At 45.1% G+C, this 19633-nt stretch overlaps 1 protein-coding gene across 3 annotated transcripts in view; it reads right to left on the bottom strand.

Moving 5' to 3' along the window:
* Window positions 1-1516: 1516 nt before the first annotated feature.
* LOC142818234 (transmembrane protein 45B-like) overlaps window positions 1517-19633 on the bottom strand; it is a 37557-nt gene continuing 19440 nt past the window's right edge. For all 3 annotated transcript variants that reach the window (XM_075909670.1, XM_075909671.1, XM_075909673.1), the window contains 5 exons: window positions 15103-15305; window positions 13750-13962; window positions 10461-10645; window positions 7914-8059; window positions 1517-2306 (listed from right to left, as the gene is read on the bottom strand). In XM_075909670.1, the coding sequence (XP_075765785.1) occupies window positions 2189-2306; window positions 7914-8059; window positions 10461-10645; window positions 13750-13962; window positions 15103-15286 (846 nt within the window). In that variant the 5' untranslated portion in view covers window positions 15287-15305 and the 3' untranslated portion in view covers window positions 1517-2188. The remainder of the gene's footprint in view (window positions 2307-7913; window positions 8060-10460; window positions 10646-13749; window positions 13963-15102; window positions 15306-19633) is intronic.

Genomic DNA, 19633 nt, shown 5'->3' with positions numbered 1-19633 from the left:
AAGCTCAATAGGACATTAACATGCATTGCAAACCATGCCTTTCCTGGGTGCATAAACATACATCCAAAGATAGATATAATGGAGTCTACTGGAAAACAAGTAAGTGGTTAGGCCAGGACAAAAATAAAATCAATTCTCATTCTATTCCTACCAGTTAGTAAAACACACTGTAGTCTGGCGGCAGAGCACCATTCGTATCCAAGGATATAAAGATTTGAACTTTGGATTTTGCCATGCAGTTGGCATCCCAGAATATATATATAAATTCTCCCTGGCTCCCCCACACCCAGCGTCAGATCATGCCTATCTGAACTAGCGAGCAGCATTTCCAGTGTCTCTCTGGATCTAATTATCTGGCAAGGGCAGGTTGAAGAAACAATAGAGCGTGGTCAGCAAGTTCTCTTAATGCCCTTGGCAGACACCTCTCTTTGTTGTGTCAGAAGGGACCAGACACACGGCAGCTGCTGATGTAGGCAACAGTGGTTCATTACAGTGTCCTATTCACAGGGAAAGTGACTCTGCCCATCCCTATGGCGGCTCAGAAAAGGACTCCTCGTTCTCTCAATGCTAGAGAGAGGCACACATGTAGGTGAACAAAGAGACAAATGCCCCAATAATAGTGTAATCCTCAGGGCCTGAAGATACAAAGGGATGAAATTCTGTTCCCTCTATAGGGAAGGAGGAAGCTACATCGTTATTTACATTAATTATAATGTTGCTTGCCCATCGTTCCAGAGGAATTTTGTTCCTGTGGTTGGAATTGATGTTTTGAGTTTATAAGTTAAAACGTATTGCTATATTCGTTACCATACACAAGCATTGTGCAGAACGTGCCTTGGTGGGAGCTGGTATGGCCGACAAGTTCAGCAAGGAAGGGGGACAGGGTCCTTTCCCTGGAGACTAGGATTGCTATCCCAGCAAAGCTGGGAAACTCCATTCAGGGTCTTGTTTTACTCTGGGTTCCCCACCTGGAGATTCTGTGACCTGTACATTTGCTGAACTGGGTCAGAGCAGACCAGCAACACCTGACCAGACCCACAGGGACCACTCAGCAAGCCAGCAGACAGCTCACCCCTGCTAGGTGTGAATAAACAGAGTGGCTTTTACAGAATAGGATTCGGTTACTCCATATTTGGAGTGGAACCCGTGCAGCAGTTCGTTGAAGGGATTATATGGCACCTTAAAAAACAAAACACCACACAATCAATCATTGCGTGAGATTAGGAATGGGATTTAAGAAGCAGAAGAAGGAGGAATGTGTCCCAAAATCAACCTTCATTGGGCTGGATGAAGGTTAACTCAGTCCATGCAGTACAGGGATGGGGAACTCACATTTGTCCTCTCCAACCTTCAGGAATATAGTTTACATCTGTCAAAAACCAAAAGTTTCATTAACATTGCCTCAGTCTCTGGGATAACCATTAGGGACTTTGACTCCTATGTAAAGTAGATTGGATATCTTTTCTATACTCTGGTGCTAGGCAGCAGTACAAAATCTGAAGCCAAACAAGCCAAAGAGTAGGAAGGCAAGGTTTATTAGTGCCGTGCAAAACTCAGATTATAAAATAATGAATTATGGACATTTTGTCAAGCAGGATTTTTTTTTTTATCATTTTCAGTCTTTATAAAGCTTGCCTCAAAAATATAAAAAGTTGTAAATGGACAGCTGTGGTACAAAGTTTCAGTAGTGTCTATTTGAGGAATGACATTGCCCGTTCCTTGGCATACTTTAGAATTCGCCTGCATTCTTCCTGCTTCCCTTTCGAATCTGTCAGTCCACAGCGTGTCATTAGAGTTACTGAAACTCTATCTCCAGGTTTCTCCAACTTTGATCATGACAGGTCAGCCCTCAATTCACTCTAAAAATGTGACAGGCTGTAGGCTCTGATCCATCACTATGGAGACAGCACATACCTAAGATCCCATAAGTCCTGACATTGGGGATTTCTGCATTTGATTGTGCCATTAAAGAAATCACTCAGAAGTAGGAGATTAAGCACCCATTTCAGATCCAAAGTTGTTTCAGGGAATTTATGGAAGAGAGCAGAGATTACATCTTGAGTCTGCGCATACTGTTCAGTAATAAAATTGCAGGATCTGCCTTCTTGATAATACAATATAAATATTCCTCCGATTAAAAAAATCGATTTTCATAATTTTTATGAAATAAGAGACATCAGCCAAGTCTTCATTCTTCATCTGATCCATTTAAGAGGGTAGCAAGGGAGCTTCTGTCACTTTTCTGCTTCCGAATCCCAAGTCCAATATCTATTTCTCCATTGTTTCTCTTACATCTTTGAATGCAGCTGTAACACACAAACAATAATAGTCATGGTTACTGAAACCACCACCCACCACTCCTGCTCTGCAGGCCACTGATATTAGTACATATTACGTACTAATATTGGGATCACATACTACGCTAGGAATTTGCTTGTGCCAGTTGCAGTGGTTTGTGTTATTCTATGATGTTGAATGATTTCTCTATTCTCCCCTGCATCAGATTCTTCATGTGCTGTGAGTGACCCACGAGCTAGGAGCTGAGAAGGAATGAAGGCAAAGTCCAGATGAGCTGCAGGTGAGCAGTGATACCTCTTTCCTGAATCAATTGCCACCAAAAGGGATCCCATCGGCCAGAAGAGACTTTCTAGCATTGAACCTCCGGATCTCCAGAAAGATCTCAGTCCCCTGTGTGATGCACTACAATATAAGACACATATAATATAAGGGAGATGGGGAGCTGCATTGGGTGTGCCTCCTCTTTATAGGAAGCACCTTACCCTGTACTCTTGAGGAAGACATCCCTTCTCATCTAACTTGGAAAGACACCTCCACCAAGTACTCGACAGACAAATTTCACCTCTTACCAGCAAGCCCCATGTTTGGTTCTCCTGGAGAATGGTCCCAAAAGGAAGAAACCCTTATTCACACAGTGCCCTAAGCATTATCTTTGAGGGCAGACTAGATGATCACAATTGTCCCTTCTTACTTAGAAATCTGTTTCCTAATGCCAACTATCCGGGGGCTGTAGCAGGATTACAGGCATTACGTGGGGCTGGAATAGCAGCCCTGGTAATTCTGAGAGATTTTAGCATATCAGGGATTGGATGCAGTCCTTGGGGGCATTCCCTGCAAGGAGTCTGGCATGTACCTATTGCTAACCTGTACAGGGAGAGCCACATCTGCTTTGTACTGCCAGAGAGGCTAGTGGTTTCAGGGAGCTGATTCACAGCAGGCAGAGACAAGGCTGTCTTGTTCTAAGGGCCAACAATAGCAAGGTGCCAAACACTGCATTTAATGTAGTCACTGCAGGGCTAGATGAGCAAGTGCAAGATATTCAGACAAATGGGCATTAGCTGGATACGGTTCAGGTACAGATGGGTTATACTGATGTTAGTGTGATACAGTCAAATATTCTTTGCGTTTATGGTGAGAAGTATGAAGAAAAACATTTCTGTGACTCAGAAACATTCCCGTGTTTCTATTACAGAGCTTGGCCACAGAAGTCCAGTGTGATAGAGGGCATCTTATTTACGGGGGTAAGTTTTCTTCTCCTAGGCACAAGTTATACTCACAAAGTTTAAAAATTACTTTTTTGCTCTTGGGATTGAACTGTGGGTCCAAATCAGAGTATCTGCACCTCTAAGTGCCTGAGTGCAGGCACAAATCTGAGAGTTAGAGGTCATATTTTAAAGGTATTTAGGGACTCTATGGATACTGATAGACATCTCATTTTCAAAGACACTTATCTAAATCTTTAAGCATCTTTATGAATCTGGCTCCCAATTTGTTTTGTAGGCCTAAAAATACAGCTGCAAATAACACTTAAAAAAAGGGAAGCCTTGTCTCAGCTAGGCTGAAAAAAAATATATACCCCTTACTCTCTTGTGGCTGTTTGTTTTCAATCTGAGGGTTTCCAGTGTTGTAAAGCAGGCTTTTTCTGTCCACGGCCTTTGCGTACAGCCCATCCTGCCACACAAGGCCCCTCACACAAAACCCGGATACTCAGAGGAGCATGGGAAGCACAATGCAGTTTCTGTGAATGGAATTTGACCTTACAGGCACCAGAAAACATGGAGGTGAGCATGACTAGATAGCGCCCAGCTGCACTTACAGATAAACCTCATTTGACCGTAGCTTGACCGGTCTTAGGGGCAAGGGAAAAAGCAAACATAGGGTAATAAAACACAACTGTCTCACACTAACTATGCCCCATCTGGTCCTGTCCAGAGGGGATCACGCATACATCACGGAAATTCCTATAGGGCAGTATCATACTACCTCATCACTAGCCTATCAGGCCCTGCCAAATGCAGACCCTAGCATGGCATTAGACACCAAATTTTTGTATAAAAGACCCTCTCCCCCTTTGTTCGACGGAGGTTTTGTGTATTGAGGGCATGTGTCTTTTTTTGCCCGGCTAAAGGATTGATCCCCCTGAGGCTGCCTCCCCACCCTTCGAATCAAATATAGGGGTGCACGAGTCCTGAGCATGCTCCGAGTTCTAGTGTGTCTTTGTGTTGTTATCATTGCTGGATTTGTAAGTATTGCTTAAATGTATTGGTTATTGGTTTAATTAATAGTTAAATTGTGTTAATTTCACTGTGTAATTCTGTAAAGTGTATCTAAGTTCTGTTAACCACACTGTGTAAATTGTATAAACTTGTGTTGTGTAGTAGTGTTGTATTTAGGTTAAATATAAGTGTTAGAAATAGAAGCCCTGGAGTTGTTAAGTTATAAAAGTAGATTTATGACTAACTCCACCAGCTGCCCTAAAATAACCATAGAGGGGCTGGCTTTGGACGAAGTTTTTATTATCATTATATTGGCTTTGTTTTTGTAATTTTTGTTAAGCAAATTAGAGACAGTGATTTGGTATAGTTGAATTGTAATCAAAGAAGTTTGTAATTAGTTAAGTACAGCTAAGTTTAGGGTTTTCTACCCTGTAAAAGCATTGGGCAATTGCTAGTTTAAAAAACCATTTGCTAATTGTTAGTTTTGATAAAAAAAAATCATTCCACTTAATAAAAATCATTTGTTTCACCATCTTCCAGTAGTTTTCACTGGGTAGTCGGTGTTAACCCTTGAGGCTCCCATCACATCACAGAACCAAAGTGTAACATCCAGGATACCAGTGTTGCCTGCTCTCATGATTTTATCACAAGTCTTGTGATAATTCATGTTTTTTTCTGAAGCTCCAGCTTGTGACTATATTGAATATCCCATCTTTCATTTGAAAAAAAAAGTGTCTTGCCTGTGTCTCTTTGGGCAACTCAGGATTCTCTGTGCATCAGTTCCCCATCTGTAAAATGGAGATGAAAGTACTTCCCTCCCTCACCAGCTCATTTTCCAGATAAAGACAGACTGTGCGGCACTCAAGTATTATAGTGCTGGGGCTATACCAACATCTAAGATAGATGGAGAACCCTCTTGGGGTATGTCTACACTACAAAGTTAATTCGAACTAACAGATGTTAATTCAAATTAACTTTGATAGGCGCTACACACAAGAACCGCTAGTTCGAACTTAATTCGAACTAGCGGAGCGCTTAATTCGAACTAGGTAAACCTCATTCCACGAGGACTAAGCCTAGTTCGAATTAAGTAGTTCGAATTAAGGGCTGTGTAGCCACTTAATTCGAACGAGTGGGAGGCTAGCCCTCCCCAGCTTGCCCTGGTGGCCACTCTGGGCCAAACCAGGGAAACTCGTCAGCCTCCCTCCTGGCCCTGGAGCCCTTAAAGGGGCACGGGCTGGCTACGGTGCCCGTGCCAGGTGCAAGCCTGCCAGCACCCAGCCAGCAGACCCTGCACCTGGCACGGCTCCAGCCAGCCACCCGCTGCCACCCAGCCCTCCGCCTCTTCCTGGGATCAGGCTGGCGGCTCCTGGGAGCCTGCCCAGGACCACAAGAGGCGGGCGCCTGCCTGGTCTAGTGCAGACATCGTGGACCTCATCCATGTCCTCCGCACTAGGCACAGGAAAGTGGCCATCTAGGGCAGGATAGCTGCCAGCCTGGCCACCCAGGAGCAGGTTTGCATGAAAATCAAGGTGGTCCACTAAGACCCCCGACCCTGAGCCCTGAGCTTAGAATGGCAGTACTGGGTCAGACCAAAGGTCCATCTAGCCCAGTAGCCTGTCTGCCAACAGCGGCCAACACTAGGTACCCTGGAGGGGATGGACTGAAGACAATGACCAAGCCATTTGTCTCGTGCCATCCATCTCCAGCCTTCCACAAACAGAGGCCAGGGACACCATTTCTACTCCCTGGCTAATAGCACTCCATGGACCCAACCTCCATGACTTGATCTCACTTCTCTTTAAACTCTGTTCTAGTTCTAGCCTTCACAGCCTCCTGCAGCAAGGAGTTCCACAGGTTGACTATTTGCTTTGTGAAGAAGAATTTTCTGTTATTAGTTTGAAGCCTGCTACCCATTCATTTCATTTGGTGTCCTCTAGTCCTTCTATTATGGGAACTAATGAAGAACTGTTCTTTATGCACCCTCTCCACACCACTCATGCTTGTATAGACCTCTATCATATCCCCCCTCAGTCTCCTCTTTTCTAAGCTGAGAAGTCCCAGTCTCTTTAGCCTCTCTTCATATGGGACCTGTTCCAAACCCCTGATCATTTTAGTTGTCCTCTCCTCTCTCACCCTCTCTCTTCCCCTCTCCCACCTCCTTTTCCCAGTCTCCCCAAGTTTTGTTCAATAAAGAGAGTTTCTATTTTTGAACACGTGTCCTTTATTTTGTACATCAGGAAGGGGGGCTGGGAAGGGGTAAGTGGAAGGAGGTGAGGGAGGAATGTGGTATGAGCCCCCGATGGGGAGGACTGGGGTGGCTCTGTGGGCTCCTCGGGGTAGAAGCTCTCCTGAAACCCCCCGATTGACCCCTCCTCCCCAGATGGCAGCCTGCGGCAAGTGCAGCCAGGCTGATGGCCGAGTGCTGTGATGTGCCAAGTGTGGGCACTCAGGGCACTCCAAGCCAGGACTGCTTTGCTGTCCCTCATCGAGTTAGACAAGCAAGCAGGGAACCCTGAGAACTGTCTGTCCGGGGTGGGGGTCGGGTCCCTTTAAGCACAGCCCTCGGCTAGCCTGAGGCAGCAGCTCCATGCTCTAAGTCCTAATCTGATGCCCTGCCGGCACTGCTTCCGACCAGCCTTAACCCCGGTTCAGGGTCCACTTAATGTGGACATGCTAGTTCGAATTAGCAAAATGCTAATTTGAACTAGTTTTTAGGTCTAGATGCATTAGTTCGAATTAGCTTAGTTCGAATTAACTAATTCGAATTAAGTTAGTTCGAATTAGTGCTGTAGTGTAGACATACTCTTGGTTACATGGAAAGCTAACCCTGTTGTATCAGGAAAGCTCAGAAACCAGGAAGTCTTCAAAGGAACTCCAAATATATTTACTTATTTTTAAAATAATGATTTTTTTAAAGGTAGCCTCATGATTTTCTGGAGTCTAGGTACTTTTTGCAAAAATATTTGGGATTGGCAATATTTTGCTCTACCTTCTAAACAAAGGTGTTGTGAATCTAGATTATTTGCTGTTTTAAAGTGCTTTGAGATCCTTAGAATGTAATAGACATTTCAGTGCCACGATACGTATTTCCAGCAATGCTTTGACTGCTGATGCTTTCATTCGTTTTTTTAAATTAATTCTTCATTTTCAATGGCCAGCCAGCACCCAGTGCAAAGAAATGGGGGTTTGATGGGTTTGGCTGTTCTGCAGTAACACAGGCAACTTTTGCTGGCATGGTTTGAATGGATGCACTTAGCAAGTGAAGAATATACCTCTTGCTTTGAAATTTAAAGCCACTAACATAGCCATGACTTTGTACTGCAGGTCATGATATAAGCCATTCTGCTTTATACAAATTGTTTCCCTCTCATCCCCATCCTTCCACCATTAACATACCAGTAAGCGAGAGTGTAGTTGGTAATCGTGATGAGAATAGCCACTGCGTAGTGCCAGAAGAAGCACATGGTGACAAACATGATGTTGCTATGGTCATCTTCAACCCAAGCTTGGCCTCCCCATGGTGGGAACAGAACAAACCCAATCTGGTTAGAATAAAAAGATTTGTTACCTTTGAGAAACGAGTGCATGCCAGACCCTCCCGCACCATGCCACTTCACCCTCATTATTACAATGCTTTGATCACTAATGGCAGGGGCGGAGGGGGCTGACCTCAACTCAGCTGCAAGGCTGGAATTGTGGCGGAAGCATTGGATTGGAATTGAAGTCACATCAAGTCACATCTGTTCCATAAACTTGCTATTTGACCTTGGGCAAGTCATTTAAAATCCATGACTCAGTTTCCTTATGCACAAAATGGGATGGTGACACTCCTTGATTTCTGAGGAGCATTGTGAAAATAAGTTAAGGTGACTATAGTGAAAAGCACTGAAGTAAAAATCTAGAACAGAGCTGGGGAACCTTTTTTGAGTGAGGGACCGCTGACCCACCGAAAAAAAAGCCAACTTGCCTCACACAAGTGAGAAACGAAAAAGCAAAAACCCCTCAGTGATGTGGCCCCCAACTGAGGAGAAAGACACTCCCCATGTTCCCCTGGCACACCAGAGTCTAGGGGCCCAGCCTAGTAGATTTTGTGTGCTCCATGGTGGGGGAGCTGGAGTGCCAGTGTGGGCTCCCTAATGCTGGAGAGGGCCTAAGCCTCAGAGGGCTGCGTCCAGGAGCCGGGGGCCACACCCAGACCCTGGGCCTGAAGTTCCCCACCCCAGTCTAGATCAATAAATGCCGCGCTGAGAAGGGGAAGGCTCTGGGCTCACCATCTTTATCAATGAACAGTTCCCAAGAGCTGCTTGGCAAACTTTTGTTATACATTTAATTCTATTAGAAAGGAAGCTCCCTATACTGAGTCACAGGGAAGGGAGAAGTTACACGCGAAGAAAGAAAACACGACCAATATTTATCTTGTGTTCCACTTAGTTCTACAGATACATATTTAACCAGTGGAGACCAACCAGCAGGTCGGGATCTACCGGCAGATCTTGGGGCCTCTGACAGGTGACCCTGACTGGTTTGGCCAGGAAGCTGTCAAGCTCTGGCACTTCAGTTTCCCCCACACACGCTGTTAGGCTGCACCTGCCCTCTGCCTTGGAGCTGCCCCCGGGAGCCTCGTACTTGCTGTGCAGGGTGTAGGAGGCAGAAGGGAGGGGGGTGCTGATGTCAGGGTGTCCCACCTCCCTCCACTTCTGTACCCTGTCTCCACACAGAGAGAAGGGGGTGGAAGGAGCGTGGCAATGCCAGTAACAAAGTGGGTTAGTTTTGGTTTTTGACTGGACTGTGCATCTCATCATTTTCATTTCTCTCTTATGCTTACATTTAATTCTTTGAGTAGTGAGATCTAAAATGCCTAACCTGACATGTTTGGATTCATTATCCCTGTGGTAATTGCTGCTTCTGGAAGTGGCTGGCAAGTCCCTGCAGCCCCTGAAAAAGGCAGAGCAGGGGGTCTCCACGTGCTGTCCTTGCCTGCAGACACCACTCCTGCAGCTCCCATTGGTCAACAATAGGGAACCGTGGCCAGTAGAGGCTGTAGGCTCAGTGCCTGTAGATGAGGGGCAGCACATGACACCATGGAGCCATTCCTGTACATGCCAGCTACTTTGAGGAGTGGTGCAGGGCCAGGGCAGGAGTAAGCCTGCCTTAACCCCACTGCTCCACCACCCAGAAGCCGTCTCAAGCTATGTCTATACTGCAGCCTTCTTTCGCAAAAACTTATGCAAATGAAGCGAGGAGTAGAATATCGCCATGCTTCATTTGCATAATTAATTAGGGGCCATTTTTGCGCAAGAGGCTTTTGTGCAAAAAGGAGCTGTGTAGACGGCTCCTTTTTGTGCAAAACCCCCCTCTTGCGCAAGAGCCGTTCTTCCTGAAAGAAATGTGGAAGAACAGTTCTTGCACAAGAGGGGGTTTTGCACAAAAGCCTCTTGCACAAAAACGGAGCCTCAGTAATTATGCAAATGAGGCTTGGTGATATTCCACGCTTCACCTCATTTGCATATTTTTTGTGCAAAATGGAGGCAGTGTAGACATAGCCAGACAGTCTAGAACTGTATGTGGATTTCTTCCCACTAAACCACACGGAATATTGTGAAGCCCCACTATGTGCAATAAACATGGAGGAAGATAGCTATAGTACATGGCTAGGAGAACATGGCAAAAGTTCTTGATCACAGAAAGTAATTTTGTTTATTAATTTACAAAAGAACAAGTCAGTAAAGAAAATCAATTATTTCATGGTCAATTGTCATAGTAAAGGATCTGGGCTCAGTATGTTTTCAGGACAATTATTCATGGATGGGTTTTGGAGCATTTGCAAAGTAAACACTGAAAGATTATCCTTTAGTGACAACTGATTTGTATGTACACACACAGGATTCCCCATCCCAATGCTCAGTCCTAGAACAAAGCTGAAAGCCTTGAATCAGAACTGACCTGCCAGAACCAGGTTCCCTGCAGGATGGTGAGGCTAGTCCTGAAAAGCTCCAAGACAATGTTATCACGCAGGAAGGCTTCCACCAGGATGCTGAAGGCTGCACCGAACAGGGCAATGAGCAGCAGGGAGTGGATGTGCTGATCTAGCATGGGACGGTGAAGGACGTGATAATAAAAGAGAAAACCTGTGGAAATTAATACCAAATTCAGAGCGAATAGTAAGGAACATCTAGATTTTGCATTGCAGTTTTCCCACATTAAAAATATCAAAGTGTTTTGCAAAAGAGGCTAGCTCCATTCCATCCTCATTTTGCACATGAAGCACATGAAAGCAAAACAATTTGCCTAAAGTCACTTAGGAGAGCAGTAGAGGACTGGAAATAGAACCTGAATCTTCCAAGTCCTCATCCTGCGATAGGATCTGGCTCACACATCACAAGCAAGACTAATAGGTTTCAGCTGCACATCGCTACAGCAAAGCCAGCTGTTCCCCCATTCCCATGGCATTCACAGATGTGCATGTACACATGCAAGTTTATGGCACTGGTGGGCAGAAAGAAATCTTGACATCTACCGTAAAGCTTCCTCTTATCATAATTTAAAGCCAGGTCAGGGTTTGGCTGTGCCAGGACAATGGGATATGCCCGGAATGGGATTGAAACCCATACAGAAAAAAGGCAGAATCACCAGGCAGGTGAAAGGGGCTAGTGGAAGTGTGCCTGCCCCAGTCCCGGGTGTCCCACCCTCCCCAGGCAGCCTTTAGGGAGGCTGGGTGGGGGAAGGGCTAAAGCTCTCTCGATGGGGAGCGCAGGGGGCAGACGAGCTGTGCACTTCGCTCTCACTCCCTGACAGGGACAAGAAGGGGAAGAGCAAGCATCTGTTACAAATCATGGAGTGAGGGATTTTAGCCCCCCTAACTTTCTTCCCCAGAGTCCCCTGCTCATCCTCCAACCCTGACTCCTACACCCTCCACCCTCAAAGGGTGCGTCTAGATTGGCAAAAATTTGCGCAAAAGCACCTGCTTTTGCGCAAAAACTTGCCAGCTGTCTACACTGGCCACTTGAATTTATGCAAGAGCACTGACTTTGTAATGTACAAAATCAGTGCTTCTTGCGCAAATACTTTCATGCTCCCGCTCAGGGATAAGCCCTCTTGCGCAAGAATATTTGTGCAAGAGGGCCAGTGTAGACAGGCACCTTAATTTTTTGCGCAAGAAAGCCCAATGGCTAAAATGGCCATCAGAGCTTTCTTGTGCAAAAGTGTGTCTAGATTGGCCTGGATGTTTTTGCACAAAAGCACTTTTTGTGCAAAAGTATCCGTGCCAATCTAGATGCTCTTTTGCGGAAATACTTTTAACGGAAAAACTTTTCCATTCAAAGTATTTCCGCAAAATCATGCCAGTCTAGACGTAGCCAAAGAGTCCATCCTTAAGGTAAATGTGTTGGTATAAACTAAGCAAAGCTGCCACAGAACCTCATCTGACCAGTTTCCCCAATTATAGCCTATATTTCCAAGCAACAAGAAGTTGGCTCAAAGCTTCTGAACAAAGCATATGGGCAGCAGAAGCAAATTAAAAGAGCATGGTACTAAAATCCCTGTTTGAAGATGCTAAGTCAACTCCCAACACCACCAGCAGAGCTCCCCTTCACAAGCGAGCTTTTGCTTCCCACTGTACTTCATCAGTTTATCATTCACCACTTCCTCCAGGAGATTAGCCCAGGCAGGATGCTTTTAAATCATAACCCTTTGCAAACTATCACTTCAGTGTCTGAGTCATTCTGTGCCAAAGCTCCTTGATATCCGGCCCTTCCCCCATCTCTTTTATGCTTTCTTTAAAGTCATGGGATTAGGAGGAAACGAATCTTGAGACATTCCTAGACCCAGTGGATTCACTAGCCACAGGAGCTCTGTTCGGACATATCATCGTCTTGTCCTTGGGACTCAATGATGTGAGGAAGGGAGTGAATAGACCATTTGGATTTAACAGCTGAGAGGAAAGCAGGCAAGACTAGCTGCCCACAGTGGACTTAATTGCTCTCTGAGGATACCCACGACACAAGGACAAAGCTCTATAGATGTGAGGTAAGAGCGACATCTACCAGCTGTTTACAGTAACAAGGGAATTCAGTCTTCTGTTTCATACCATAAAGCCTTGCCAGCCTACAGCAAGTACCCTATGTAATCATGGGGAAGTGAAATAATGGCAAGATCTTTAGCTTTATCTGTGTTGGTTACATTATAGTCTCTTATCCCCACAAACAGAGCTCACCTGCCTGATGTTCATTGCTGGGCATCAGAAAGGCCCTCATTCTAGTGACGGTGCAAGAGTGACTGGCCAGCTCCCTGTTGTGGCACATCCTGATCTCAGGTCTATCGCCATGCCCTGACCAGCACTTCCAGATTCTGGCCACTGAACAGTTTCAGTCTTCAACTCTGTCCGCTTCTAATGGATATAAGTTCAGCTAGGAAACCTGAAATCTCTTGTGGTCTTCAAACCTCCTCATAGTCAGAGATGCAAAGGAATCTCTCTTGCTGCAGATAAAAGTTCTGGTGCAGTAAAGCCAGAAGGAGGCCTCCTTTGATATAGGTGTAGTGGCTGCACTTGTATCTCACTGGAGGTGGACCTTAAGTAATTCGCCATAGTCCAAAGCATCCCAACTTTCATTCAGAATTTGGCAAGACCCAGCGCCTCTCTGCAAATCTCCATTAATCCTTCTTTTACAATATTTCCTGTGTTTTGTATTTATGATATTCCAAAACAGGGGAGCCAACAGCTTTACCAGGCCCCTGGGCAAGCGGGGGGGGGGCTGGCTCCACAGTCCCCTCAGTGCTGCATGAGGCTCGCCACACAGCACTCAGGCAAGAGGCTCCAGGTGCTGCTGCTGCCACAGTAGCAGGTGGTGGTGGTGGCGAGGAGCCCCAAGCCCTTTTGAATTGCCAGGTCCCAGGGCAACTTCCCTTTTTGCCCCCACGCCAACCCTGTCGGCAAGCCTGTCCCCGAGCTTTCTCCCTGATCCAGGCTGCTTTTAGCAACAGGTGAAGATGTTTCCCACCATTTCAGAACCCAATTTACAGAGTTTATTCCAGTGATTTTTGTGTGTGTAGTTTCTTTAATCTCTTAACTCTTTTCCCCAGAACATCAGTAGGTTTTACAATCCAGTTCTCCTCCCAGTGGTACATTTTCAAAGCTGCCTAGTGAATCTCTATTCCCAACTCCCATTAGGGTCAGTGGGAATCAGTCTAAATCCTCTGAGCAACTTTGGGAATATCCGCCCATCAGGCTACTCACCTTCAGCAAACACAGCAATCGACAGCATGAGGCGATCCAGTCCCAGGGGCACCTTGAGCGGGGAGTAAGTGAGCACATCCACCACTCCTGAGAGTCCATAGAACAGGTACATGGTTGTGTGCTGCCAGTTCATCAACTTCACCCAGCTTCGTTCCTTGCCACTGTAGAGGTACAAGTGGGGGCCATCGGGGACAAACTGCTCAGCCAGCATTCCTGGACAGAGATACAACAGGGTTACATGGCTTTCCTTCTCAGGGTGGAAATTAAAAAGATAGAAATCCAAAACCAAGAAAAAGAAATAATTTTTCACACAACATGTGATTAGACTGTGGAACTAACTGCCACAGGAAATCACTAAGACCAAGACTGTAACAAGATTTGAAAAGAAAATGGATATTTACATGGATATCAAGACTATCTAGTTATCATAATTAGTGACAATACAATTTTTGGCAGGTTGATTAAAGTTTGTGCTTTAGATCTTAAACCAATCTCTGTTAGAGACCAAAGCGAGACCTATCTTGGGGGCATACTATTCCACATGTGCCTACTGCAGAGTTCTTACACCATTCGCTGGCACATCTGATTCTAGCTACTGTCCGCTATGTCTACACTGCTGAGCTTTTCCAGGATACCTAGCTATTCTGCATCCAAGGAATGCGTCTGCTTTTTTGGAACAGTTTCCAAAAAAGCAGATGTGTTCTTTTGGCATCCATATAGTCCTTGTTGTATGAGGAATAAGGGAGGTTCTGAAAGAGGAGGTTTTCCCAACATTTGGCCAGGCAAATTTCAGAAAAGCCTCTTCTGAAAAAAAAAGTGGAAAAAGATACACAAATTGTGGTTCATAATTTGCATATCTTTTTCCTATATAACTCTGCAGTCTAGACATAGCCTTAGAGACAGGACACTGAACAAGATGAATCTAGCCTGGCCATAACTACAGGGGATAGATTTGAAGACAGAACCTTCTCCAGACTGCAGAGAACAAAAAAAGCCTGGTAGTGTTTGCCTCTGTTTTTCAGACGCTGGAAATTGGTGATAGGGGATGATTACTTGTTCCGTGCCTTCCCTCTGGAGCACCTGGCCTTGGTCACTGTTAGAAGACAGGATACGTGGCTAGTTGAACCTTTGGTCTGACCCTGTCTGCCTGTTCGTATGCTTCATGTTACCATTGGAAGACACTTGGTGGTGTACAGTTCATTGGACCTTGTTTATATTGTACTTTACCATTACTTTTGATGAAATTAGGGGGCTAAGGTGTGTGGAAAGGTCAGCCTTTCCATGGTAAGACAATAATTGGAGCATGGTGAGTTGTCCTGGATGGTCGGGGATGTGCTGTGTTCTAATCCTTACCTATTAAGGCAAAGATGATTTTAGCCACTCCTTCAATGACTTCCAGACGTTGGTAACACTGGCTTCTATGAGACTTTTTATTCACCTTCTCACTGAGGTACCTCAGGGGGTATTTCACAGACCACCAGAGGCCAAAGAGCAGGAAGAAACTGCCTGGGAGAGCATGACCTTTGAAATTTGCCATCACCGTCAACCTGCTGGTGCTAAAAGGCAAGGAAATAAAAGGTAATTGAGAGAACTGTTTTTGCATTCTCCCTATCAATGCAAATAACTCTTGCTTATGGTGCGTGACCATGGCTAGCTCAGGAAGAGAGCTCTGTGAAGAGCACCAAAAAAGTGTTTTTTTCCCCCCAGTCTATTTCAAGATAATTTTACAACCCAAATAGTTGCTTTTCACCTTATCTTGTAAAGAGGCAGTGGTATGACAGGTATGTTAAGCACATTCCCTTTGTTCCAGGCGTAGTCACAAACCAGAGCCCCCATGCCCTGCCAGTGGTGCCCCAGAGAGAAGCTCCTCCCTCTGTGTGAGCTACCAGAACTAGACTGATCTTTATTAAGATAGTAGGCACACTTCAAGACAGACCCAAAAGAGAAAACAACAGAATTCCACTTGTCATTACCTACAGTCCACAACTTAAACCCCTCCAACACATTATCCACAATCCATAAACTGTATATCATGGTCAGTGATGCAGCACCATTTACAGAGGGATTTCAGACCCAGTGATACTGAAAAGAATTCCTTTTGAAACTGACCAATATCCCTTCAGAGAAAGCATTAAAAAACAAAACAGAGTTAGAATGAACTTTCTATACTGTAGTATGGACAGAGATTAGTATGACACTATCTAGAGGTTCCACCAAGTATATTGGATCTGTGAGCTCTGAATAATTGTGACTGCTACACACTGTAGTTATCCAGACAAGTTGGTCTGATTTGTGGAGCACGTGCATCACTGCAAGTGGAGAAAGCATGCAAGAAGTTGAAATAACCATCTTGTGGATAGCCACAGCCCATCCAAACTGCTTGGCAGACAATGCAATCACTTCCTCACTGAATTGTGCTTTTACGACAAGAGAAGTATCTCCCCATTTCATCAGTCTGTTTTAAACTGATGGAGTTCCTGAAGCCTATTTTGAAGGATGGCTTGGTGGCAAGGACGAAGCTCTAGGGTACTGTGGCATATCTGCAAAGGCTTCAAAGGGGAAGAGTGCATAGGTAAGAAGAAGACTGAATTCACCTGCAATAAATCCTTCAGGACAACATAGTCATCCAAATCCATAGCCTCTCATCCAGTTCTGTGGCTTTTGCAAATAACCAGATGAGAACAGAGCAGGCAGGACAGTGACATGATCGACCTATTTATTCAGGATAGAAAGGATCAGTTTGGTGGTGGATGTGTAAGCCACACACCTACTGGGTACGGTTCATTGTCCCATGTAGTGGCACTTACACCACTCACAGAGAGAAAAGAGTTTCTTCTACAGCAGTGTCTCTGTCGAAGTGAGCCACGGGCCCACTCTGAGAAAGCTGCTAACGGGCTGCTCCGGTTTGTTTACTTAATGGCTCCTATTGGCTGTGGTTCACCATTTGAAGCCCCGGGGAGCCACAGGAAGTAGCAGCCCAGGCCATGCCACTTCCCACAAACAGCGAACAGGTGCAAATGGGACCTGCCAGGCTCTGTGGTTGCAGAGCCATTAAATAAACAAATGGCAGCCCGCTTTGAGAAACACTGCTCTGCAGCCTTAGCTGAGAACCAGCTGGCTTTATAGCTCACGCACTAAGCTCCGAAGTCCCAGCTTTGGTTACCCAAGCTCTTCCTAACACAAGAAAGGAAACAAATCTAAATACAGAAGCCACACATTTGCTGTGCAATATGAAGGAGGCTATTGCTAACAGAATTTAAGACCAAACGCTGATGGTTTTCAGGAGGTGTGAAGAGTTATCATCCTTGCAGGCTGTACAGAGATTTCTAATTTAAAGAAAATCCATTTCCCAAAGCTCAGACCTTCAACAAGAGAAAATATCTGGGTGCCAGCTGCGATTACTTCCTCCAGGCCATAGTGTATTTTACCTGGCTCTGGATTGGATGATCCAGTTTCTATGCTCTCATGTGCCACACTCTCCCCTGTGGTTCTTTGTATGGCTCCAGGCAATTACTGCTCGACTATAATGATTCCTCCCTGGCATTCTTTGTTAACCTTTTGGTGGCTCTCAGTAAGCTTCCAGCGACATGGTTTCACTATGCTGTCTTAGCTATTGTATGTGGACATACACCCTCCTGAAGCGTTTGTTTCCGTTAGAGCAACATGATCTGCTTGAGCAGCATTACTCTAATCACTAGGGCTATGTCTGTACTACAGCATATGTTGGCATAATGTATGTCATTAAGGGGTGTGAATAAATCACCCCTCCCTCCCGAGTGACGTACATTACAGTGACATACGTTCCAGTACTGTGGGAGCCTGAGAGCTTCTTGCCTGGACATGGTTGTATTAGGCTGACAGGAGAACTTTCTTCCACTGGCAGAGAGAGAATTCACCAGACACACTGCAGCAGTAAATAAATAAATAAATAAAATTCCAGTGATGTGAAAAATCCAGACTCCTGAGCGAGGCAGTTAAGCTCATCTGTGTCGAAGGCAGTAGGTCAACATCTGAATTTTTCCATCGACATAGCTACTGCCACTCAGGGAAGTAAATTATGCCAACAGGAGAATCCTCCCATCTGTGGAGATTGTGGATGCCCGTGTCGAATTAGAATAGTGTAAATTAGCAAATATTAAATTTCCTCAGCAAGAGGCAAGGAGGAGGATGTGGAACTCAACAAACATATGTTGTACCTTGATAACCTAAATAATACCATCGTAAATCATACAGCTACATAGAGAGGGAGCATAGTTCAGAGATTAGCGGCAGCAGCATGTGACTCAGGAGAACAATGTGGCACACCTACTTTGCCAAGGACTTGTGTGATCTTTTGTGAGTTACTTAATTTCTCTCTGCCCCAGCTCTCTACCTGTAAAATGGGGCTAATAAACACCTCCCACTAGCTGATGGGGTGATGTGAAGATAAGTACATAAACCTGGGGAACACATACACCTTTGTTACTTTATTACATATTTGAAAGCAATTTTTTTTTTTAAAAAAAATCCTGTTCCAGCCAGAAATGTTCCTGTCTGCTAGAAAATTGATACAGGATCTGTATCAGGGATCTATCCAGCAAACATTTTATTATGGTTTTAGATGAAAAGTGAACTGAATTGTTGAAATTAAACATAGATAGATTACTGTTCAGAGTTTGACTGCAGCTAACACACTTATTTCATGAACAGAGCTGAAAAACCAGATACCAATTACAGAAATGTGGTTGAGCGGAACAAAAGGATTAAGAGAACTGAAATGATTTACTATCTACATTAGAATAACAATTATGAAGAAAAGCAGAATGAATGGGAAAAGGTTTAAACAAGTTTTATAATAGTACATATATCACTGTAACTCCTAGACAAAGCTATCTAAATTCATAGTATCTGCATGCCACTTGTATTTGTCACCACTTAATATTTAGGCAAGAAAATAATTTTAGAGTCAGCAGCTCTGTGCATCTTAATTGCTAACTTAATAAATCCCAATTTGACACCAAATTTCCTTACCTGTGAACTGTTCTAGTTAGATCTGTAGAACTCTCCGTGGATATAAAATTCTGCATCAGCATCTGTATCTCCAAAAAGGAGCCCACAGATACCCGTGGATATAAAGCAGATATCCACAAATTTTCAGGGCTCTGTAGATCTGTCTGTATATAGACTACTCCTCCGAGAAGGTAATAAGTATGCCAGCAAATACCAGAGAAGAGAGAGTCTTAGCTGATGGAAGGAACTAAGATTCTTTCTGCTGTCCCTACCCATTTGTGAACTCACCTTTACAAAGGACACCAGAGCCCATTCTTTTAGGCCAGGGGTCTCCAACCTTCTTAACCACAAGAGCACTTTTTCAATTTAAGTGCAATGTAAGATCTACCTCAAACCCAAATACCCTTGCCCGGCTTCCTTCCCCCGCTTCTTTGAGGCCTCACCCTGCTCCACTCCTTTGCCGAAGCCTCACCCTGCTCACTCCATCTCCCTTCCTCTCCCATCCTCACTCTCTTTCACCAGACTGAGGTAGGAGTTGGGGGGCAAACTCTAGTCTCAGCCCAAGGAGTTTGGAGTGTGGAAAGGGTTCCAGGCTTAGCCCAGGGTGGGGGATTGGGGTCCAGGAAGAGTTTCAGGGTGAACGCTCTGGGAAGGAGTTTGGCTGCAGGGGGACTCACATCTGGGGCAGGAGATTGGGTGCAGGAGGAGGTTTGGGGGTGGAACAGGGGTTCAGGAAGCAGACTGTGGCTGGGCACCGTTTAACTGAGATGGCTTCCAGGTGGTGGACCAGTGGAGTTAAGTCAGGCTTACTCCTCTCTGTGTGGTGATAGAGTATAGAAGTGGGGGGAGCAGGGACACCCTGACATCAGCACCCTCCCTCCCCACCTTCTCCTTC

The sequence above is a fragment of the Pelodiscus sinensis genome, chromosome 26, assembly GCF_049634645.1.
Source record: "Pelodiscus sinensis isolate JC-2024 chromosome 26, ASM4963464v1, whole genome shotgun sequence".
Lineage (NCBI taxonomy): Eukaryota > Metazoa > Chordata > Testudines > Trionychidae > Pelodiscus > Pelodiscus sinensis.
This window is presented reverse-complemented; position numbering and strand designations above follow the sequence as displayed.